The sequence below is a fragment of the Muscardinus avellanarius genome (assembly GCF_963383645.1).
Source record: "Muscardinus avellanarius genome assembly, chromosome: 4".
In the NCBI taxonomy this organism is placed as follows: domain Eukaryota; kingdom Metazoa; phylum Chordata; class Mammalia; order Rodentia; family Gliridae; genus Muscardinus; species Muscardinus avellanarius.
In genome coordinates this window covers 105,107,922-105,132,823 of record NC_137789.1, presented here as the reverse complement: position 1 = coordinate 105,132,823, position 24,902 = coordinate 105,107,922, and the positions used below count along the sequence as shown (strand labels likewise).

The following is a 24,902-nucleotide window of genomic DNA, read 5'->3' as shown; positions in this document are numbered from 1 at the left end:
GACCACTGAGTTAGTCAGCTTTCAGTTACTGTCACAAAATACCTGAGATAATAAACTTACAAAGAGGAAAGGCTTATTTAGAGTCAGTGTGTAGGTTTCAGTCCATGGCCAGTTTTTCCCCTTGCTTCTGAGCCTGGTGTGTGGCTACATGTCATGGCAGAGTGTGTGGCAAAAGAAGATGCTTACCTCCTGGTGGCCAAGAAGGAAAGAGAAAGAGGCACTGGACTTTCAATACCTCCCCCCAAAGGGATGTGATCTGAGGACCTCATCTCTAAGCCTCACCTCTTACAGGTGCTCTTCCCCCCTCATAGCACCATGCAGGAGACCAGTCCTTTAACACCCAGGCCTTTGGGGGACACTTATGTCAACCATAGGGGCCACACTGAAGAATGCATTGACAGCAAAGCTTCCTTCCTGAGGATGTCGGCACTTCTAGTGACCTGCCAGGGGTCACATAGGGAAGGCACTTTGTAGCGGTGTTTGGCAACTGGTTGTCCCAACAGGAAGCACTAAAATGCTCAGTAAACTCAGGTACTGTTCTAACTTATGTTTATGTCTGTTAGTTGATAAAAACCAAATCTTTGCAATCCTTAATAACTCACTTCAAAGACTACTAGGAGTAGTCTTTGTCACTAGATGACTGGAGAAGTGGATAGTAGGGCTTTGTCACTGTCAAAGGACAGGCTGCTCCCACACCCCTCTGGTTAAAGGTAGTATTGGGAGGGGTTGGCTCCCCCGACCTTTGGGTAAGGTGAGAGTGGGGTGTGGGGAGAATAGGCTCCCAAGATACACAAGTTCAAGGGCAGAAATAGAGCTGCACTGGAGCCGGGCCACAGCCGACATAAGCTGAGCCTGAGTTTGGACAGCCTGCCCTTCACGGCTGCGGTCCAAGTGTGAGGTGGGTCTAGAGCCATAACTGTGGCTCTCGGGTGCTGTGGAAGACATGCTTTGCATTACTGCTATGACTTGGCCAAGAGCCTCCTCCATACCAGGTGTCGGAATTATCCCAACATCACGGGAGTCCATTACCAACACCTGCTCAGCCATCTAGTGCCGGGCAATCCTGAGGATGTCATTTAACATGCCTGTGCCTCAAATCCTCACTCATCTAGTAATAGTGAGAGCAAACCCACCCCACTGACCATGTTATTTATCATTCATTCATTCATTTGTTTTTTGGTATTGGGGGTAGAACCCAGGGGCATTCTATCTCCAACTTACACCCCCAGGCTTTTTCATTTTTTATTTTGAATCAAGCTCTTGCTAACTTGCTGATGGTCTCACTAAGTTGCTGAGGCTGGTCTGGAACCCAGGATCCTCCTATCTCAGCACTCCAGTGCTGGGGTTCCAGGTGAGTGCCAGCATGCTTGGCTAAGCCATGATATAACTATGGCCCATGGGCTGAGTTCATGGTCAGAGTGCTGACATTGGTACCCTTTACCTGGCTTCTAGGGGAGATAGAGAAACCTCTGGCCTGAAGTGGGGACAGAATGAACTAAATGTGTGCAGCGGGCATGAGTAGCATTGTGGGGGTATATAATTTCAGGTCTTGATTGATGACTAGGATTTGTGCTTGGCAAGAGAGAAAGTAAAGAGACACATATGGGCAAATCCACATTTCTCTTGCTGGAAAAATTAGCGAAGCCCCCGCTGTGTGCCAGCCCTGGGTCAGGTACTGAGGCTTCAGCAGTGAGTGGGCCAGATGAGGCTCTGCCCATGATGCTCATAATCAGAGGTGTCAGGACAGGGTCATGGTTGGGGAAGAGCAGGTTGTGTTGGTGGTTTGGCACTGAGGTGTGTGACTGGGGGCCTGCAACCAGGTTGGGAAGGCAGGACAGCCTGCAACATTGGTGTTGAGGAGAGTACCAGCAACAGTACCACTTATTGTGGTTTACTCCACACCCTGTAGGACAGAGACAGTAGTGGGCAACAACCCCAGCATACAACTCCTGCCCCTGCCTCAGAAGTCAGCTCCTTACTGCCTGTCACTGCTTCTTCTGAGGCCTTTCCAACCGCCCCAGCCAAGGACAGCTCCTCCATGCCACTAGATTCATTTAGGGACCTCTATTCCCTTTCAACCCTGACATCCACATGGTTTTATCTGCTTGCTCTGTGAAGCATTGAAATTCTCAAGAATAGCATCATACCAGGTATATCCTGTATTCTCAACTCTGAGATCAGAATGTGGAGGCTTTTGGTAAGTTGAGATTTCAAAGGGGCACATTAAATTTGTTTTAAAAAATTAAAAAATACACAAGCCATAAAATGTACCATCATAGCCACATTTTTTGGTGGTACTGGGGTTCCTGGAAACCCTTCTACCTCCAGGCTACACTCCCAGACACCTACTTTTTATATATTTAATTGGAAACAGGGTATCTTAAGCCAGTGAGGCTGGCTTCGAACCTGCGCCATCCTCCTGTCTCTGCCTCCCAAGTGCGGGGATTACAAGCGTGCACTAGCATGCTGGGCTCATCATAGCCACTTTTAAGTGTCCAATTTAGTGGAGTTCAGAAATTCACATTGTACAACTATCCCCACCATGCACGAATAGGCCTTCATCTTTTAAAATTGAAACTCTGTCCCTGTTCAATACAAACTCCTCATTCTTACCTGAACCAGCACCTGACAACCATCATTCACTTCTTGTCTAAAAATGATACTACTCTAGGTACCTCATTTGCTGAGTAGACTCCTCTACTATCTCTCTTTTCATGACTGGATATAAATGGCTTTTAAACAATGGAGGGATCCTGTATTAGCCTATTTTCTGTTGCTGTAACAAAATAATGAAGGCTGACTGTCTTAAAAAGAAAAAGATTTGAGTTAGCTCGCAGTTTGTTGGTTTTGTTTTTTGGTACTAGGATTGAACCCAGGGGTTATATTCCAAGCTCAGAAGGAGGAAGGAGCTTTGTTTTTACTTGTTTGTTTTTTTTTATTATTTTTAAATTTTGAAACAAGATCTTGTTAAGCTGCTGAGGGTCTCACTAAGTTGCCAAGTCTGGCCTTGAACCTATGATCCTCCTGTGGGATTATAGGTGTGCACTATCACACCTGGCTTAGCTCACAGTTTTGAAGGCTGTGGACAGCATGGTGCTGGTGAGGGCCCCTAGCTGTATTACTGGCTGGCAGATGGCAAAATGGTGAGAGTGTGTGTGAGAGGGGAAGATCTCATGGTGAGACAGGAAGCAAGAGATAGGGGAGGGGACCAGGCTTATAAAACAACTAACTCTAGGAGGTCCCATTGGAGTGCTTAATGCCTTCTGAGTTTGGGGTCCCCAGTGACCTAACCACCTCCCGCTAGGGACTGCCTCTGAAAGGTTCCACCAACTCCCAACATCCCCACACTGAGGACCAAGCTTCTGACACATGAACCTCGGGGAACAGACTGCATCCAGACCAGAGCAGTGTACATCTAGCCAAGGCCAGCTGAAGTGTCCGATCTTGGGGTGTGTGTGTAGGGGGGGGGTACCTGTGTCAGACACCAGTCAGCAGGTAAGTGGCTTTCAGCTCTTCAGTGGAGCATGGCATATGTGGGGTGCTGGAGTATCCCTGGTCTTGCTAACAGTGTTCAGCTAAAAGCAAGAGTGAACGACATGACAACAGGACCCACAAAGAATGTCAGTGCTTTACACTTACCACTTGGTTTTTCTGCCATCAAAGCCTGGAAAGTGAGAGGATTGTCTCTGCTTTGTGGTTGAAGAGGGCTTCAGCAGCTACATAGCCAAATGCAAAGGGGGCAGTGGGAAGTTTGCATGAGATGTAAGTGGCTGCATTGAACCCTCTGGGACAAAAAGAGCCTAAAACCATTCTTCTGGGTCTGTCTATGGATTTGCCAGATGGCCAGGCAAAAGGCTGTCCTCCCCAAACCACCACCCATACCCAGCAGTGCCTGAGAAGCTGCCGCAGAGGGCATCTGGTCTCATACTGTCACTTTCCCCCACAGCCCCTGTGCTGGCCGGGAGCAGCTGGACAGCGCTTGTTTGATCCAAAAGCCAGTGACCTATGATCCTGTCTCTGGACCACCTGTTCAGAATGTGTGCTCAGGTACGCATCGGGCCGCCGTTGACCTTGGGTAAAGAAACCCTTTCCTGGGATGCTCGCTTCCGATCATTTGCCACTACTGCAGTCTGTTCCCCAAAGAGTTCTACAATCCTTTTGTTTTTAAAGTTATTCTTAAAACTACATATGGTTGGGAAGAGCTTGCCCAGTCAATGTGAAATGAAACTCTGGCTCCGTGGATCTGATAGTGTTAGCTTTGGTGAAGCTGTGCCCGGCACTTTTGGTCCAGCCTGGAAACACTCACTTCAGAGTGGCATGTTTAGAAAATGTACCATCCATTTTAGACTCAATATCTCCCAGTATTCCCTAGAAAATTCACAGGGAAGACAAGAGCTTTCTCTTGGCAGGTTCCCAGCTGAATGTAAAGACATAGGGATTTTGTAAGTGGGGAAATATTTCTTTATGATAAGCATTAAGCCAGGGGGCCAGACCTGAACTGCCACGAGGAAAGTTTATTGCCACCTTCCTGCCAGACTTTGTTATGGTCTTTGAGGGAGGGAGAAATGGGGAACAATGGAGGCAGTGGGTCACCGGTAGGGATTTTTCTGTGTGCACTGTGAAAAGCACTGGAGCCCAACTCTAGGACTCAGCTGGCTGGGAACAGCACAGGGCTCTGCCTTGGGTCTCCTTCAAGATGTAACCTGGGGGAGTGCTCTTGGCACCCAGCCTGGACTGTGGGCCTCTGTAAAATCTGTCAGAAGCCTGCGTCAGTGAGCTTTCCTTTACTGTAACAAATGTTGAAGGTGAACAAACTTAAAAAGAGAGGAAAGTTTTATTTTGACTTATAGTTTCAGAGATTTTAGTCCATAATTGCTTATGGTCACTTGTCCCTGTTGCTTTGGGCCTGTGGTGGAACAGTACACCATGGTGGGAGCATAATGGAGACAGAGATTGAGAGAGAGGAAGGAGCTGGGGTCCTACAATCCCCTTCAAGGGTACGCCCCCAGTGACCTAACTCAGCGTGCGCCACTTCTTAAAGATCCCACCACATCCCATAGCATCACAGGCTGGTGACCAAGACTTTTAACAGATGGGTCTTTGGCGAGGAGTGCATTCAAGATCCAAACTATAGCAAGGCCTGAGAGGGGAAGATGTTGCTGTTTTGTCTCTGAGACTTCATTTTAATTGTCACTTCAGGCAAGTAGATCCTTGCTCATCTTCCATCTTGTCCTAAAACCTATGCAGAAAAAAGCTATAGTAGGTCATAGGAGAACAGGCACCACAGCCCACTGGGCTCTGCTCTTATAATAGCCCAAGCTCCCAAACACACTCTCCTGGGCTCACTGGGAGTAAGTGTTCAGTGACTCATTCCCAGCATTGTTGGGAAATTCAGTGAAAGCTACTTTTGCTTCTAGGTGACTCTGCGTGTGTGTGTGTGTGTGTGTGTGTGTGTGTGTGTGTGTGTGTGTGTGTGTTGGGGATACTGTTCCTTTCACTCCTTTTATATTAGGTCCCAAGTAATTTAAAGAGTAAAGCATAATATGGTGCTTGAATTCCACCTCTAGGGTTACAGAACAGAAGAAACAGTGTTACAGCTGAGCCAGGACAGGAAATAGTCCATGTGACATTGAGGCGTGACCCCCACCGTGGCTTTGGTAAGAGGGCGCCCCGCAGGTCAGACTTGGACTCCCTTGCTCTGCAGAGGAGCAGGTGTGCGACACTTTCCCCTTTTGACATTCCTACTCCCCTTTCTTGCCCCTTTTCTCCTATTTGCCATTTCCATGGATCACTTCTGCCCTTTCCTTCCTTAAAGCATCTCTCAAAAGCAAGGCACTTTGAGGTCAAAGGTTTCCCTGTAGGTCTTGATATATTATTGGGGTACACCTAAGCACAAGACAGAAATTGTTTTTCCTAATACCATATTACAACATTTCTCTTAGTCATTCTCTGTGATGGGGAGGAATAGCCAAACCTTCTTATCTTTTATTGTTTATTACATTTTAAAGGACTTAAAACTGCATAAGAAACATAAGGCACCAAGGCAGGTACTTGTTTAGAAATCATCTCTTTCCAATCTCTGATTATCTCTGGAGCAAAACCCAGGGAATATTGGTGGGTATGTTTCTAGCTTTAGCTGTGCTTGCTAAAGAGAACAATCACCTTTTCCCTGTGATTGCACTCAGGACCAAACATTAGCGATGCCGCTTCGTAGCTGTGTGAGCTGAAGCGGACAGCCTCTCTGAGCTCAAAGTCGTTAAATACCATCTTTCATTACAGGCTTTGTTATCAACGAAGGAAACGACATAGGCCAAGCTAACCCTGGCATTTTTATATCTTCTATTATACCTGGGGGACCAGCAGAGAAAGCTAAAAAGATCAAACCAGGTACATCTTCTTATTAACTTGCGAGAAATACTGCTTTTAAAGAACCGCTATTTCTTATTTCCTGGGTGGAATTACTGAGATTTTTTTTTTTTTTTCAGGTGGGCAGATACTAGCCTTGAATCACATCCGCCTGGAGGGCTTCACATTTAACATGGCTGTGAAAATGATTCAGAATTCTCCCAACAACATAGAATTAATCATTTCTCAGTCAAAAGGTATGTCTTAACCTGCTTTCAGAAACTAAAGAGCCTCTTCTATTTTCAGGAGTACATTACTACCAGGGAGTACAGAATACAAAACTCCATGTCGGTCTTTTGTATTCCTTTCATTGGGGTGGTGGCTTGCACAGAGGTAATGGGGTGGCACAAATCAATCAACTCTGCATGTTTGGGGGCAGAATGGGTTTGCCATTGCTCATCTTGCTGAAAGGCAGCAACCTATTCTAATTCTTCATTAGACATGGCTGGATACACCCGTTGTGTACTTTTCTTGCATGCAGGGAGGCCATTCTTATTGTCACCAAGTCCTTATTGAAAGTGGCGGTTCCAGGACTCTACATGGTTTAGGCTTGGGTATAGCAATCACCTAAGCAGCTGGAAAGGAGACTGAAACTGAAGTCTCAAGCTAAATGTGCATGGCAGGCACACTGCTCTTGTGCATTTGACAGATCGATCCAAAAAGTAAAGCCTTTGGTTTTGTTTTGTTTGCTTGTTTTTGGTACTGGAGGTTGGACCCAGGGTGTTTTACCTCTGATCTAGAACCCCCAGCCCTGTTTTATTTTTTTTTATTATGAAACAGGGCCTCACTAAGTTTCTGAGGCCAGCCTCACACCTATGATCCTCCTGTTTCAGTGTCCTGAGTCCTGGGATTGCAGGCCTATGCCACCACACCTGGCTACATCTTTGTTTTTTTAAGACATTTTCTTCATTCTTTACATAAGAATGAGAGAGCAGCAACTATTTACATCAAATAACAATATTACCATGTTTATTTGGTGGGCTGGATGGAAGGAATGTGGAGAGATGAACATCCTCCCTCTCTGGTCTCCTGGGACCACTGATGCTTTCTGGTTGGGTGATCCTGTAAGTTGTAGGAGATTGACCACAAACTCAGGCTCATGTTTTACGTCTTCATGCTCCAGGGGCATTGGACAGTTTCCCTTTGTGACTAGAAAACCAGCGTTTTCTAGTCCTAAATGCAGTGGCCCCCTCTGAAAACCACACTTGCTCTCTCATGCTTACAGACCTGCTCACTGACACCACATGACTTTTCCAGGCACTGTGGCTGCTGGGGACAGAAGCCATGGGGTGGGGTGGGTGGGAGGCGACCATGGCTGCGGGAGCCTTAGTGTGTGCCTCTCACCCCATGTACACCTCTGGTCTTGGGCTCACTATCTGTTGGATTTCACAGCATTGACACTTCTTCTTGAATTTTTCTCCATCATCTTCATGGAGGGGACAGGGGCACTTGATCCTCTCTTTCATTGCCAGTAAACATAACTAGATGATCAAATCACAATTCAGTGTAGTCCAAGGATGATCTGCTGTGATAGGGAGGGGAGGTGTCAAAAATTGACACTCAGTTGAGCTTGGTGGCACACACCTGTCATTCCAGCTCTTGGGAGACTGACAGAAGGATCGAATGTTTGAGGCTAGTCTCAGCAACTTAGCAAAGGCCCCTAGAAACAGCCAGACCCTGTTAAAAAAAAAATCAAAAGGGTTGGAGGATGTAGTTCAGAGGTAGAATATCCCTGGGTTCAATTACCAGTACCCACCTAGAAATGACCTCTAGAGTTTGCAATTCTTAAACCTCACTTTAGAATTCCAGACAATGGGTTTTCCACAGTGTCTATAAATTACATATATTCTTATTTTGAGCCCTCATCGTCTGTTGGGAAGGTGATTTGTGTCCCAGTTGGGGTTGCTTCTGCAACTGGACTATTGCTGAGGGAGGAGGATTCTGCAGTGACACTGGCTGTTTCTTTGTAGGCACAGACTTGACCACCATAGGTTACTCATTCTCTGCTTAGACTATTGTTGAGGTCATCAGTCTAGGGTAGAGGTCGGCAGCCAGAGGGGTAGCAGCCCATCATGAACAGCCACCAAATTCTATAATCAGTTGAATTTGTAATTACTCACAGCTCATATTTCTGTTAGGACACAAGTTGCTCTGCCTGGCTTTTCAGTTCAGTCATGCCACATTCTTGTCTCTCAAGGAGGGTTTGAAGGAAAACTAACAGATGCTGACAGTGCTACCAAAGGACAATGACAGCATATTCAGTGAGTGAAATGGCCCGGAATATGGCATTATGGAATGGTGCCCCAACCTCACTCTCTTTGGATTTGACTGAGTGCAGTACAAGTTCATTAGGTCAATTTTATTCAAATCAAAATCCTTTAATATGTGTTTGGCTATTTCCCTGGGAGCTAACAAGTGCATTGAATTAGTAAATCTACCTGTATGTTTATATATCCAGGTCTAAAAAAGGCCCTTTAATAATGCCTCCCTCAATATACACTCATTAAACAGCTAATCTTAACATATTAACAATAAAATATTGATTTTTATATATACTAAACTATATGTATGTATATATATATGTACATATGTATATATTCTCTGTCTCTCTTTCACATACATATATATATATATATATATATATATATATATATATATAATCCCCTCTCTAAAAAACTTCTAATCCTCACTAACTACAATATTGTGAATATTATCTCTACTTCATTTTACTGTATTGTATTGTATTGTATTGTATTGTATTGTATTGTATTGTATTGCAGTACTGGGGATGGAACCCAGGGGCATTCTACCTCCGAGCCACACCCCCAGTCCCATTTTGTATTCTTTATTTTGAAACAGGGTTTTATGAGTTGCAAAGGGCCTCACTAAATAGCTGAGTCTGTCTGTGAACTGTGATCCTCCTGTCTTAGCCTCCTGAATGCTGTGATTACAAGCATATGCCACCACGCCCGGACTTATCTCTACTTTAAATGAAAGGAAATTGAGGTTTGGAAATGCTAAGCATCTTGTCTAAGATTTACCTATTCATTCCCCACCTCACATTCTTTTCTTCATTCTGTGGTATAAAGGTTAAGACTTGGGTAAGCAGAGAAAAGCTACCCAGTCTTTACCCACTGTTGCTTATGGCCTGGTTATTACCAAGTATCTCCAAAAGGATGGTCTTTGAGTCACACACTTATTACAACTGTGTTGGGTGAGGTCTTTGGGAGAGGTGCGGCTAAGAGCAGTGCCACATGTTGGTTATGGCATTTGGGACAATTTATTTGATTCTTTTGAACCAGAACAACACTTTCCTGGTGGCCTGATGGGAAGATGGAAAGATCTCACTCTTTTCCCACCCTTATCATGTGACAGGAGCTTAATAAAAAGGAAGTTGGCATTGGTCACTGCCCTTGGTTCCATGTTTTCACTGTTGGGTCATACAAATGATATCTCTCTCTCACACACACACACACACACACACACACACACACACACACACACACACACACCTGGGGATTAAGCCCAGGGATGTTCTACCTCTGAGCAACACCTCCAGCTTTTGTTATATTTTTATTTTGAAACACCCTTTTGCTAAGTTGCTAAGGGTCTCACTAAACTTATAGGGTTGTCCTCAAACTGAAATCCTTCTATCTCAGCCTCCCAAGTAATCAAGTTATAGTTATGTGCCACCACACCCAACTCATAAGAGTGACCTCTTTATAGGGTTCAGAATCGCATCCAAAATCGTCCCTCTTTCTCTTCTAAATGCAACATCCTTTACAAGGGGCCAAATTCGCATGACTCCCTGTAACAATAAAAGGTCTCTCTGTCACTAAGGGAAGCTTTGTGCCCCATGTAGACTTGCCACTGAGATGCCAGCCTTTGCAAGGTGTTGACTTCTTCTGGCTTGTTTTTATAGATGCTTGTGGGAATACCCCCAGTGAAGAAAAGAATAGCACAACCAATTCTGGGGCCTTCTCTACAGACATCCTGAGCAGTGGTCACCAGGAGAGTTTATCATCACATATGCAAGACCAGAACAGAACTACTGGAGAGCTGGAGGTGGCTCAGGTACAGAGCTCAATGCCCAGGCAGAGGCCTCAGCTTGCTCCTCTGCCATTAAAGGTGAATATCCCCTCGGTTCACTTTCTAGAATTAGAGGAAAGAGAACAGGTCATGCTGTTTAGCTCAGCTTCCTAGTACTATGTTTTCTGTTCCATGACAGGTGGCTAGAAGTTACTTAATCCCTCCAACCATCGCTTCCTCAACTGTAAAATGGAAATTAGTACCTGCACTGCATGGTTGTTGAGCAGAAAATAAAGAGGGGAAGGCAAAGTACCTGGCATGGCGCCTGGGCCACAGGGCTCAGTGTTGAAAACTAGAGTGTCCCTAGCCACTGATTCTAATTGTTACTGGTAATAACAACCAGAGACAATTGATTGCTGCCAAGGGCAACACATGGCTCTCATAATCTTGGCTTCTAGCTGGTGCTCAAGCAGGCAGCTCAGCAACTTTGTTTTTGACCACCACTCCACGGGGGAAGCTGATGAAGCCTGGCATTGGTGCGCAGGGGGCCACACACTTCAGTCCCTGTTCTCTACTTCCCAGCTGTCCCTTCACCCCTGCAGACCCCCTCTCCCTTCTGCTCTGGGCTCTTTGTAGCTGATATTCAGGTGCCTTGTCAGGTCTCACTTCTGGTTGATTCTGCCCAGAGGAAGGCCCAGCAGGACCTGCAGTTGAGGCACAAGTGGAGACAAGGCCTGTCACTCTGGCTGTACTGACTCAGCTTGGTTGTTTCCCTATCGATGACCACAGCTCCTGTCAGGCAGTCTTTGCCCCAGAACAACTCCCTAGGCTCTGTTGCTCATTCTGTCCTTGTGTGTCCTCATGTTCAGGGGTGGTAGCAATTCCCACTGTTTCTAGTCCCAGTACTCAGCTGCTTCTTATTGGCTTCTCTAGCAGACACCAGTACTCTTGAAAAGAGACCTCTTAGTATTGCAGGGAGTCATGTGAATTAAACCTCTTGTAAAGGATGTTGCATTTAGAATAGAAAGAGGGAAGATTCTGGATTTGATTCTGAAACCTTTAAGTAGCTCCAGGTACTCAGCTGCTTCTTATTGGCTTCTCTAGCAAAAACCAGTACCCATGAAAAAAGGTCCTCCCCTTTATCCCAGCTGGCTCTGTGTACTTTCACATTCTTTCTGGGACCCTGGTTGAAACAGGCAAGTTATTCTACTCCTCTCAAACTCATGTATTTATTTGTTTTGCAAGTATAGGTAAGGATGCCTGTCCATAGAGTTGTGCTGTGCCCAGTGTATGAAAAGAAAAATAACTTTTCTTCTATCCATCTTAGGTTCATTAGTGAGGGCCTTGTAACAAAAGGCAGACTGACAAGAGAAAAACACACATTTTAAAATTATATTTTCTGTGGGCCTTTGCAAGGAAATGGTGACATGAAGAAACAGTTAAGCCCTACGTAAATATTACAGTAGGTTTGATGAACAATGGAGACTCATGGAGGAATCTGAAAGGGAAAGAGACATGAGTGGACTGGGGACACTTAGCAAGACTGTTAGTTTTTCCTCTGTGTCCCTTAGTCTTTGTAACTAAAGATGCTCCCTCCTCCAGGCACAGAGAGGGCACTTCTCACATGAGGTCTATGCCCTGCTTCAGGAAAAGGCTGGGAAATCCTTCTGTTTTAGGGTCTGTTTTCAGGGAGAAGGGTGGGGGAAGGTCAGATGCTGCTCATGCTGTTTCTCAGATTCCTTTGGCTTAAAATATTCACTACTTTGGAGTGCTATATTTTGAGGTATAATGTTCTGAACCCAGTCACCAAAATTTGGCTTGCCATGGTGCTCTGTGAATGTTGGAGCCTTCCTAGTTGGCAACTAGAAATGTATGACATGGAAAGCATGACTATGAAGTGTGGTATGACAGCACATCCTAGGAGGAGCTTGATGCAGGAGTCAGCAAATAACGATAGCTGACATTTGAACCTGTGTGCCAGGCCCTGCCCTAGGCACTGTATACATGTGGTTTCATGAAAGCTTCATGCCAGTCCTACGAGATAGTTACTGTTGATGACCCTTTTTAGATGTGCAGTACCTGAGGCACAAGGAAGAAAGGATCCTTTCTGGGGAACTGATGAAGCTGGGGGTGGAATCTAAAAAGCGAGACTCCAGAGCCCAAGCCTTTACCCTTGGGCTATGCTTTGGAAGTCTCCTTTTGGCAGGAAACAGGGTGAAGAATGCTTTGGGCTGTGGCTGCAGACTTTGATCAGGTTCTGAAGACAGGTCACGAGAGGAGAGCAATGGTGTCCCGAAGCTTCAGGTGACCTTTTTCGAGGACGTAGGGTCAGAACACTCCAGCCTCTTCTGGGCGACCGGCCAGCTTTGTGGCCAGGCAACTTTCAGTGCTTGCATTCTCACTGTGGGTATCGCCCTCAGCAGTTTTACTCTTTGAATTTTGATGTTTAGACAAAATGCCTTAAGGGATCAAAGGATATGAAGAAGTCTCTAAAAGAACTGGAGCTTTCTCCACTACTACCACCGTCTCTTTGGCACCTTTTCTGTTGGATTTGACACTTTTTTAGCTTGTTTATTTTCCCTATATGTTTACAGTATTTCCAATGTGGACCAGGAAGCACTAAGCAAGGGGAATAGATGGGAGAAAAGACCCCACGTTCTAGGGAAAGGTAGTGCGTGGACAGCTACATGTCATTCTCTGCCTAGCAGTGATGGTCAGGCTAGCCCAGCATGCCAGGACTTGCTTCCTCCCTCCTGCCATTGCTTGCTGAGATCCCATTCACTGTCCCTGGAGCTTTTATTCCAGCCAGACCTGGCTTCATGTTTCAGCTTTTCCTCTTACTGTTTGCATGTATTTATGTCTCTGGGCCTCCAGGTGATAAACCTATACCCTTTATTGCATTCCCACTTATTAATACAATGCTTACTTGGTTACTTGATTGGGACTCTCCTTTTTAAAAGTATCTTTCCCACTAGATAGTAATGCAATAGGGGCAGGTCTGTGTTATCACTGCCACCTTACCTGTAACTTGAAAAGTGCCTATGTTTTAGTCTGTTTTCTGTTATTACAATAGAATAGCACAAGCTGGGCTTGGTGGCACATAGCTGTAATCCAAGTACTTGAGAGGCTGAGACAGGAGTGTTGAAGGTCGGGAAACAGCCTCAGCAACTTAGTGAGACTCTCAGCAACCTAGTAACACCCTGCTTAAAAAAAAAAGATCTGGAGGTATAGCTCAGAGGCGGAATACCACAGGCCTGGTAAGTTAAGAACACTAGCAGTTCATTTGGGTCAGAGTTGGAGGCTGGGAAGGCCAGAGTTGCAGGACTGCATTTAGTACAGATCTCCTGCGGAGTCTCCAGGTGGAAGGCACCACAGGGCCAGAGAGCACGCATGAGCACACAAGAGGGAAAGGGGGACGAATGCCCTCTTTTCATAGTTAATTCCTTTCCAAGATAATCTGCTTATTAGGACTGTGACCCATGACCTAATGACCCTTTTAGGTTTTACCTTTTAATACCATCATTATAATTACAACATTTCAACATGGTTTGGGAGGGGACATTCAAACCATAGCAGCCTGGAGCATAATAGGTGCTCAGTAAGTCGGGTGGACAAATGATTAAGTCTTACATGTCTCATACACAGTATGATCAGTTTTCTCTTCCCTAAAGCATGCAACTAGTGTAAAGACTCAACATAGCCACTCTTGCTAGGAACAATTGAAAGTCCTCCTGAGGTTTGCTTCTGCTTCAAGAAGCTGCTGTGTACCTGGGACTGGGTATGCCATTACTTGGCTGGCCTCATGTGTGAGGCTTCCAGGAGGTGGCTGGGTCGCTGGAGATCTAGCCTGTACTTTTGCACAATGAGTGGAGACAGAAGGGAACACACATTTATTGAGCCCCTGCACATATTGGGCATATTTGCATTCAGTCTTCTATTAGCTAGCCCAGCAGCTCATGCTCTCCCTGGTGCAGTGCTACCTGCTCCTAGGAGCTGGTGAGAAATAAGAGAAACTATCTGCATAGATAGGACTGGTGTCTCATACCTTACTTTTTTCTGTTTTCTGTTTGTTTGGGACAGGGTGCTGCTTCTTGTCCCAAATCACCTTCAGAAACCAATGCTGGTGAAATTTACTTCGTGGAGCTGGTGAAAGAAGATGGGTCCCTTGGATTCAGTGTGACTGTAAGAGATGTTTGGAGGGCTTGGAATAGAGTTTAAAAAATGTCCCTCTGGAGCCTCTGTGGGCTTGGTCACCTACTTCCCATATGTTACTTGTATATGGGAAGTGGCTGAACCAAGAAAGTCAGGAGGAGCCTCCTGTGGGGATGAGATTTTAAAGATGGACTGGGATTCATGAGCAACCTGAGGCTGAGCAGGGCAGGTATTAAGTGACTTCAGTGGCAGGAAGAGGCAGTGTGGTGTGCTGGGACTGTATAATATGTCCCAGTTCTGAGATTAAGCAGAGAATAAGCAGAGGGCAGGAAGGTGGGGCTTCAGGAACACAGACCCATAGTTAGTGGGGTAATCTACTGTCATTCTGAGCAGGATCACAGTAGAGACTTGCATTCAGTTCTCCAAAAGCCAGGTTGAGTCTATAAGACAAGGTTTAGTCTGTAAGAAATCTGCCCAAACTGCTACTTTGAATTTGGCTTCTGAGCTCTGGCAGACCCTCAGGGAGGGAGATGACCATGGAACTGGGTCACCCAAGGGCTTGGAAACACTATATACAACAGTAATGAAGCTCAGAGGTCAGAGGTTGAAGGGACTGCCCTGGTTACTAGTAAAGCAGCAAAAATAACCCATTACCTGAGGATCTTGGAATGGGTAAGAATTTCAGTGATGTCATTGTCAGATTTTATTGTTAATTGGAAGCAGAATGGCATTTCTCAGCAAGCAAAGAAATGTCATGGCCAAAGGAAACCCAAGGATAGATAGATGGAAATAATTCTTTGCTTTCCAATATGATAATAGAGGAAGGATCCCTGGATTGCTGGACCATCAGTCTGCAGTGATCTTGTTAGTAGATGATTTTTTGGGGGATAATGGGAATTGAACCTAGGGGAATTTAGCTTCTAAGCTATACCCCCAGATATTTTCATTTTTCATTTTGAAACAAGATCTCACTAAGTTGCTGAGGGATTCTAATTTGCTGAGTCTGGCCTTGAATATACAATCCTCCTGTCTCAGCCTCCCAAGTAGTAGGGTTATAAGGCATTCCCAGATGTCAGTAGATGTTTTTATGTGTGTGTGGTGCTAGGGATGGAACCCAGAGAATTTCTACCTTCGAGCTACACTCTCAGCCCTATTTCTATTTTTTATTTGGAAACAGGGTCTCACTAAGTTGCTGAGAACCTCACTAAGTAGCTGAAGCTGGCTTTGAACCTGCGCAATCCTTCTGTCTCAGCCTCCCAAGTGCTGGGATTATAAGCGTGTACTACCATGCCCGGCTTCAGTAGATTATTTTAATGAAACAAGTAAGACACTAAGAAATAAGGCTCATGAGTCTACAGGGAGTGAACAGCTTGGTACCAAGTATGGTCAATTTGTTCTTGGCTTGGGGTAACACTCTTATTATACACCAAACATAGCTATTTCTGATCTGAAAAACTTACTAAAATTTAGATTATTCATATTTATGTACACACACACATGCTAACAGGAAGTCAGTGATTTCTTTGGCTGGCAAAGAAGTGTTAATTTTCTTGAGAGAAATATAATTTAAAAAATAATTATTGAAATGACTTACTCAAATCCAAGTGGCCAATAAGCAATTGAAAGTCACTCAAACCAATGAGAAGCCACTGGAGCACAAATTAAGTTTTATAGCTACCAACGTGTGCTGGTGGGATGTAGTGAAAGGGTACTGTTATACAAAGCTGATAGAAATGTGAATAATTATATGTACATTCACACTGAATACAATCTGGTAACATGTTTTATAATGATAAAATGCACATATCCTCAGGCCCTAAAAATAAGAATGCCACTAAGTAGGCTGTGTATGTGAAGGTGTTTAAGGCAGTGTTTCATATAGTGGCAAAAACACTGTAGTCCTTTTATGGAGTACAAATCCATGGTGGTCAGACTGCATGTACCATGCACAGGGATATATAGATACTAAGCAGCTGTCATTAAAAAAATAATGTATTAGCCAGGTGTGGTGGCACACGCTTGTAATCCTCGCGCTTGGGAGGCTGAGACAGGAGGATCGCACGGGTTCGAAGCCAGCCTCAGCTACTTAGTGAGGCTCTCAGCAACTTAGTGAGACCCTGTTTCCAAATAAAATATAAAAAAAGGTCTGGGAGTATAGCCTGGAGGTAGAAAGCCTCTGGGTTCCACCCCCAGTACCACCCCCAAAAAAAAAAATGTATCAGCATTAGCTCCAGGCAATTGGAAAGATCTCCATAGGTACCCAAGAAGACAGGAGGTAGAAAATTGTTCACATGAGCCCCCTTTTTGGGCAACTGGTAACTTAGGTAAATTTGTGTATTTCCTGTGTTTGTTAGAAAGAACCAGAGACTACCAAACAATGGTCTGAAGTACAGCTGAAGTCAGTGTTTGGAAAGGCAGGACCGCATCACCCTCATGCATGTTCAATAAGTCCTTCTAAAGAGGAACACAAGGAGCTAGATATACAGAGGGAAAATAGGCCTGAGTCCAGGAGAAGGCGAGCCCGTGAGCATGCACATCTGTTGTGGGCTCATGAGGTTGTGAGTTCTTTCTTGTTGGTTGGTCACCTTGACTTTTGCAATACTGGGAGCCTCATTTCAAATAAGGCTTGGGTTAGCTGAATACAATTCCTTAGGATCTGTTTTAGTCAGCTTTCTGTAACTATAACAAATTTCTGAGATAATTAATAAGGAGCACAGGTTTATTTTGGCTCACAGTTTCAGCAGTGTCAGTCCATGACTGGTTGGCCCCAGTGCTTTTGGCCTGTGTTTGTGCATCATGGGGGCAGCACATGGTGGAGCAAAATCGCTCACCTCATGGCTGGAGAATGAAAGAGAGAAAGACAGTGCAGTCCCACAATCTCCTCCCAGATCACCCCCCCAAAGTCTTAAAGATTTCTCCAAGGCCCAGGTCATTTTTTCTTGTGGTCCTGGGGATTGAATCCAGGGGGATTCTAGTTCTGAGATACCTCAATCCTACTTTATTTTTTATTTTTAAGTAGAGTATAAGTTGATGAAGGTCTCACTAAGTTGCTGAGGCTGTTCTTGAACCTGTGAGCCTCCTGTCTTGGCCTCTCAAGTACTGAGATTACAGGTGTATACCACCACTCCCAGCTTGAATTCTGTTTTTTTAACCACAAACACACAGGCACACAAGATTGCCAGGTACAAATGTTTAGGCCTGCAAGAAAATGCACCTATGTTGGTTGCTATATAGAGAGATTTGATGCATCCTCTGTGACTCTAGTTATCAAGTGCTGGGTTAGAGCTGGGGCTGCTCCTGGTTTCCCACACTTGGCTTATGTTGTTATAGTCAACATGAACACCCAACCTTATTGCTCAGTGGAGAATATAGTCTATGCAGGTGAATTAAGAAGAGTGTTGGACAGAGATGAAACTTTGAGATAGATGGGGGCAGGAGAGAGCACCCTTTGCTAGGGAGATGGGGAGTCCCCTGGGAGGTGGCAGATGGTGCTGAGTTTTGCTTTGTGCTTTTCAGGGTGGCATTAACACAAGTGTGCTCTATGGAGGGATCTACGTGAAATCCATCATTCCCGGAGGCCCAGCTGCCAAGGAAGGACAGATTCTGCGCGGTGAGGGGTGGGGTCATGCTGGGCATTCTGCATTCTGTGGTGGGAAGAGCCCTCGCCAGGAGGTGGGGGGAGCTTTGGGCCTCACCCCACTGCTGCTCTGAAGTCTCCTGCAAACCAGTGCCTTCCCAGGGCCCAGTTTTCTCACTTGGAAAAGGAAGTAATTTATCTGTCCTATTCACCTGATAGGTGAGCAGGGGCTCTGATGTTTACAGCAGCACAGTGGGAATGAGGTGAAGTGAAATAGAAGATTTAATAGAAGCTGTGGCTGGCCTTCATGGGTGAAAGCACTGTCTCCTTGGGAGGACAGAGCTGGCACCTGCCCTGCTTTAGTATCTGGGGATACACAGTGAGCCTTCTCTCTGTCCTGCCCCATGTCTTACTGCTCCAAAGGGAGTGATTTTCATTATTCTCCCACACTGCCAAGATGTAGCCAAAAGAGGCCACCTAGGTCTTGCCTCTTTCTATTTTTCCCTTGAAATACAATGTCTCCCTGACCTTTTTTGAAATAACAATAATAATAAAAATCCCAGGGATATAAATACTACTCCTGAGCAACTTGAAAATACTTTCAAAAAATGGTTTCACAGGAAAACAGAGGGAGAGTTAAGGCTGAGCAGAGCTGGTGTACCCATCCTGTGAACCAATAATAGAAAGACTCTTGTGCCACTGATCTGTTCTATGCCTCAGGAGGAAAATGTTGAGATAGGTAGTGGTGCTCTGACCCAGGCAGGGCTCCTGCTGACCCCATAGCAGTGCCTCTATGTCCCCTCCTTGAGATGGCATGGAGGGCACTCATCAGGGACCTTGCAGAACCATCCTCCTGTAGCCCCAGGGCCCTGGGACGTGAAATGTATCTCTTTCCCAGGTGACCGACTCCTGCAGGTGGATGGAATAAGTCTGTGTGGCCTCACCCACAAGCAGGCTGTACAGTGCCTCAAGGGCCCTGGGCAGGTGAGTGCACCCTTACTAGAGGTTTTCCCTCCCCTCTGGAGTCCTCCTGAACATCAGAAGCTATGGTTGCCTCTGGTGAAAGAGAGGAAGCTAGAAATTCAAATGAGACTTTTGTTTTTTGTTTTCTCTTTCACTTCTTTCTCTTAGCACCATCTTTCTATCACCCTGTGTCACACCCACCAGGGACTGGGCTGGGCTGTCCTAGGTTCTCTGCACCATAGTGAGTTAGAGATTCAGGATGCTGAGAGCTGGAGATGTTCATCCGTGATGCACGCATAGCGTGTGCAGTGCCCAGGGAGTGTCTCCATGTTACCAGGCTGGCTTTTGTCTTCTGTCTGTGGGTAAGAATCATTCATTGATTCAGTATCCTGAGCCACAGAGCCAACATTGCCCTCTCTTGGTAACTGAGAGATCAATGGAGACAGAAAGGATTTTGGTGGCTCTTTCAGCAAACTGCCCAGCAGATCTCTGTTCTTTTTCCTTCTTTCTCAAAGCAGTCTTCTGGTTCATGGTCAAATTTATTTGTCTTAGCTGGATATGGTGGAACATTCCTGTAATCTCAGTAGTTGGGTGACTGAGACAGGGGTATTATTTATTTATTTTTTGGTGGTACTGGGGATTTAATCCAGGGGCATTCTACCTTTTAGCTATATACCCCTAGCCCTATTTTTAGTCTTTTTTTTTTTTTTGAAACAGAGTCTCACTAAATTGTGGAGGGCCTCATTTAGTTGCTAAAGCTGGCTTCAAACCTGTGACCCTCCTGTCTCAGCCTCCCAGCACTGGGATTATAATCACGTGCCACCACATCTAGCTAGGATTGTGGTTTTAAGGCCAGCCGTAGCAACTTAGCAAGACTCAGCTTAAAAATAAAAGAGTTGGGGGTGTAGCTCAGAGTTGGAATGCCCTTGAGTTCAATCCACAGTACCATTTTTTTTTTAACTTGTCCTGGTAACCTTGGTTGACCAACAGTTTGAGAACAGTCAAAAATTATTAGCACCCTCTGTTTTTTAGAACTTTGCTAATGAACAGGATACTAGACTGGCCTGCTGGCATGGAAACAGGGAGGAGTTGTCAGTGTGGGGTCATGGACCTAGTGCTGAATGATAATTGCCACAGAAGGACAAAGGCAGGGCTGGGTCTCTGTATGGAAGCTTGGTATTTTCAGCAAGATTCTAGGTGATGTCTAGCCACACATTCTTGAGTCACTTTGGTTGAGTAACAAGGGTGTGTAGTGTTATGGGGACAAATACTGCTTTTGGGAAATCAAGCCAGAAAGAAAGGGGGAGGGAAGACTGGCAAAGGTCGTAGATGCCATCCTATGAGTTTGGGTTTCAGGTGACTGGAGACGTTGGAGACTTTTCACCAAGTGCGTTCCATGTTCTATCTGTGTTTTACACCAATCCCATCAGCAGCCATGATGCAGGTGGATAAAAGGAAATGAAGATAGGGTCCTGAAAGCCAAGTCAAGGAGGAGCTTGCTGGGCACTGGCAGTGGAGAGGGGATAGACGGGGAGAAAAAGAGGGAGGTTGTTTCTGATGGGGATTTCACAAGCCTCAAAACAAAGTGGGCATTTGGAAGGCAAAGAGAAGAGCTGGAAGACTCCAGTAGTGGCTCCTGAGAGGTTAATTGTGGGAAAGGTGGGTTCCATGTTGGGAGGGAGCAACTGCAAAGGGAGGGATGTTGGAGGAAGAACAAGGAGCGCAAAGAGGCTGATTTTGGCACTGAAAATACTGACAAGGAGATACAGGTGTTACTTCCAGGATAAACGTGTCAAATCAGCAGTTGGAAATAGGGATCTGAATCCCACAAGAGGTTAGATTGAAGACCCTGAAATTCACAGGAAACAGCTTATAGGGAGCATCAGAAAAATTAAGCAACATTTGCAGTGTGAAGGGAGCGCCTCCTGGTTGCCATATGAAGTGTGAACTGAGTTTATCCACTGTCCTTCTAGGTCGCAAGACTGGTCTTAGAGAGGAGAGACTCCCGGATTGCACAGCAGTGTCTTTCTGCTAATGACAGGATGGGAGGTGAACATGCGGCTGTTTCCTTGGTAACAGCCCTGCCTGGCAGGCCTGCGAGCTGTGTCTCCGTGACAGATGGTGAGAGGAGAGAGAATTGAGTGTGTGTTACTATTGTCATGTCATCGTGTGATGCTTTTGAATTGTCAAGTTAAAAGGGAAAGGCAGGGAAGCTTCCTCTGCATTCTCAAAAAGAAAAAAAAAAAAGCCAGTGTTGCCGATCACAAGTGCATTGTACCAAAATAATTACTAGGCATAACTCCACCCAACCCTTCTTTAGTCTGATCCGCTGCTTGAATGTTAATGCCTGTGCATCAGTACTTAGGGATGAAATTGGCATCGAGGAGTCAAAAGTCTTCAGATATGATTGGTTTCACATTCCAGCCAAGGCATTTGTGACTGAGTTAATCTGAGGACTGATCACACAGGCTGAGAGTCAAAGGTATTTCAGAATCTGGCCTTATTATTAGCAGTTAAAAAAATCCATGAGGGGGCCATAATTGCACATCCTCTGATACATTGCCTTTCTATGCATCCCCTGTGATTTTGTTTCCTGCTAGGAAAATGTTTATTTCCTTAGTATGTTCTGATCTGGAGCTTAGCCATATTCTGGTCCCCTCAGAGAGATCATGTGCAGGCCGGCAGAAGGTGTGAGGCAGATTGGATACAGGCAGTAATAAGGTTGAGTGATAGGGTGGGGGAAGTGCAGACACTCATCCTTAGTCAAACCTGTTTCTTCTTGTCTTGTTCCTCCATGGATATCCAGTGGGGGCCTTTGAAAAGCTGGCTACAAACTGAGCCAGGAGACCTATAAGGTGATGGTAGAGTTGGCCATTCCCCCCACCCCAATTGTTCCAGCTACTTTCCTTCTGGACTTAGTTGAAGTTTATGAGTTGCAGTTCTGTCTCTGCTCACTGAGTTAGTAAGGGCAGCCTGGGGGAAGCCCAGAAGCTTCTTTGGCTGCCAGGCTCTCTAGTTGTCCTGGGCTATGTCTACCTTTGGGCTAGGGATGGCTATTTTGCCTCATGGTCAGTCTACACAGCTAAACAAAACAGCAGCTAAAACACTGTCCATAGAGTTGGCCGTAATTATCCTTATGACCTTTTGTGTAATTAGTACACAAAATTGACTGTTGAGTATACTGAAACATAATTAGGCTTTCTAAGGAATAATGTATATTTGATACAAGTTTCCCAAATTTCAGCACCATGCGTCTGTCTACAACCTGTGCCATAACACAGACACCTTGTTGGTTATCCATAATTACGCTTGCCAGAATGGTAACCACTTGTCATGTGTGGCTGTCGCACACTGGAGGAGTAAGCACTCCATATGGATAGAATGCATACTGGATTTTGAAAACTTAGTCTATAAGAAGAATGTAAAATACCTCATTAATAATTTTTATATTTATTATTTGTTGAAATTGTTTTATTTTATTTAAAATTTTGGTGCTGGGGATTGAACCCAGGGGCATTCTACCTCTGAGCTATGTTTACAGCCCTATTTAGTTTTTATTTGGAAACAGGGTCTTGCTAAGTTGCTGAGGCTGGCCTCAAAACTACAATCTTCCTGTTTCAGCCTCCCAAGTACTGTGACTGGAGGAGTGTGCCACCATGCCCAGCTTGAAATAGTAGTATTTTAGATGTACAATCATCCCCAACTTTTAACGGTTTCACTTACAATTCTTTAACTTTTTTTCTTTTAACAATTTTTTTATTGAACATAAATAGTATACATTTAAACTATATTTGGTGCTCTCTCTCCCCCGCCCCTGTTTTCCCTTCCCCCCTCCCACCAATGGTTGTTCAGGTTAACCATGTCATATTCATAATTTTACACATGTTCAGATGTAGACCCTCATTAATCAAGATCAGCCTTCCTCCTCTCCTATCTTTCCATTCAAACTTTGATGATATTTCCCCTCCATTATCTGGAGTCCCACTGGTATCCTCTGTGTTTCCTAGTTTGGGCATATTAGAGGAAACATATGTACCTTCTCCTTCTGTGCTTGGCTGATCTCACTTAACATAATGTTCTCCAGGGCTTTCCATCTTCTTGCAAATGATATAATTTTGTTCTTCTTTATAGCTGAATAGAATTCCATTGTGTGTATTTCCCAAAGTTTTGCTATCCATTCATCTGTTGATGGAGATCTGGGTTGGTTCCATATTTTGACTATTACAAATTGTGCTGCTATGAACATAGGTATGCATATGTTGCTGTAGTTCTCTGAATTCAACCCCTTTGGAAAGATACCCAGGATAAAAAATACCCAGGAGTGGTATAGCTGGATCATATGGTGGATCTATTCCCATCTTTCTTAGGAATCTCCACACAGATCTCCATAGTGGCTGAACTAGTTTGCATTCCCACCAACAGTGTAAAAGAGTTCCTCTTTCCCCACATCCTCGCCAGCATTTGTTGTTATTTGATTTCTTTATGCTTGCCACTCTGACTGGGGTTAGATGGAATCTCAGTGTAGTTTTGATTTCCATCTCCCTGATGGCCAGTGATGTAGAACATCTCTTCATGTATCTATTGGCCCTTTGTATCTCTTCTTTTGTGAAGTGTCTATTTAGTTCATTTGCCCATTTCTTGATTGGGTTGTTTTGTTTTGCTAGAGTAGAGTCTTTTGAGCTCTTTGTATATTCTGGATATTAGCCCCCTATCAGAATGGTGGCTGGTAAAGATCTTTTCCCATTCTGTAGGCTTCCTCTTTAGGTTATTGATAGTATCCTTTGATGGGAAGAAACTTTTTAGTTTGATGCTATCCCACTTGTTTATTCTTGCTTTAATTTCCTGAGCTTTGGAGGTTTTGTTGAGAAAGTTACTGCCTGTGCCAATATGTTGTAGTGTTGAACCTATGCTCTCCTCTACTAACTTCACAGTCTCAGGTCTAATTTCTTAGTCTTTGATCCATCTTGAGTTGATTCCTGTGTTTGGTGAGATATAGGGGTTTAGATTCATCTTTTTACAAATGGATAGCCAGTTCTCCCAGCACCACTTGTTGAAAAGGCTGTCTTTTCTCCAGCGTATGTGTTTGGCCCCTTTGTCAAAGATTAATTGACTAAAGATGTGTGGGTTTGTTTCTGTATCTTCTATTCTAATCCACTGGTCAGTATATCTGTTTTTGTGCCAGTACCATGCTGTTTTTACTACTATTGCTCTATAGTATAGTTTGAAGTCTGGGATTGTAATGCCTCCTGCGTGTTTCTTGTTATTGAGAATTGCTTTGGCTATTCTAGGTCTTTTCTTTCTCCATATGAAGTTCATGATTGATTTTTCTAGGTCTCTGAAGAAGGTCACTGGTATTTTAATGGGAATTGCATTGAACCTATAGATCAGTTTTGGCAGAATGGCCATTTTGATGATATTTATTCTGCCTATCCATGAGCACGGGAGATCTTTCCATCTTCCAAGGTCTTCTATTTCTTTCTTTAATGTTTTATAGTTTTTGTTGTAGAGGTCTTTTACATCTTGGGTTAGGTTTATTCCTAGGTATTTTATTGGTTTTGAGGTTATAGTGAATGGAATTGTTGTTTTTGTTTCCTTCATTGTGGATTCGTTGTTGGCATAAAGAAAGGCCACTGATTTCTTTAGGTTGATTTTGTAACTTGCGACTTTGCCGAATTTGTCGATCAGCTCCAGAAGTCTTTTGGTTGAGTTCTTTGGGTCTTCCAGATAAAGGATCATGTCATCTGCGAATAAGGATAATTTCACTTCCTCTCTTCCT

General features: G+C 44.6%; 1 protein-coding gene across 1 annotated transcript in view; it reads left to right on the top strand.

The window, feature by feature from the left end:
* The window catches only part of FRMPD2 (FERM and PDZ domain containing 2), a gene marked incomplete at both ends in the record, with an annotated part of 129,152 nt that overhangs the window by 87,481 nt on the left and 16,769 nt on the right, over positions 1-24,902 (top strand). The window contains 9 exons of the mRNA XM_080695364.1: positions 3,947-4,058; positions 5,576-5,657; positions 6,280-6,387; positions 6,486-6,602; positions 10,328-10,533; positions 14,515-14,616; positions 18,103-18,196; positions 19,062-19,147; positions 21,100-21,247. Of these exons, the coding sequence (XP_080551490.1) occupies positions 3,947-4,058; positions 5,576-5,657; positions 6,280-6,387; positions 6,486-6,602; positions 10,328-10,533; positions 14,515-14,616; positions 18,103-18,196; positions 19,062-19,147; positions 21,100-21,247 (1,055 nt within the window). The remainder of the gene's footprint in view (positions 1-3,946; positions 4,059-5,575; positions 5,658-6,279; positions 6,388-6,485; positions 6,603-10,327; positions 10,534-14,514; positions 14,617-18,102; positions 18,197-19,061; positions 19,148-21,099; positions 21,248-24,902) is intronic.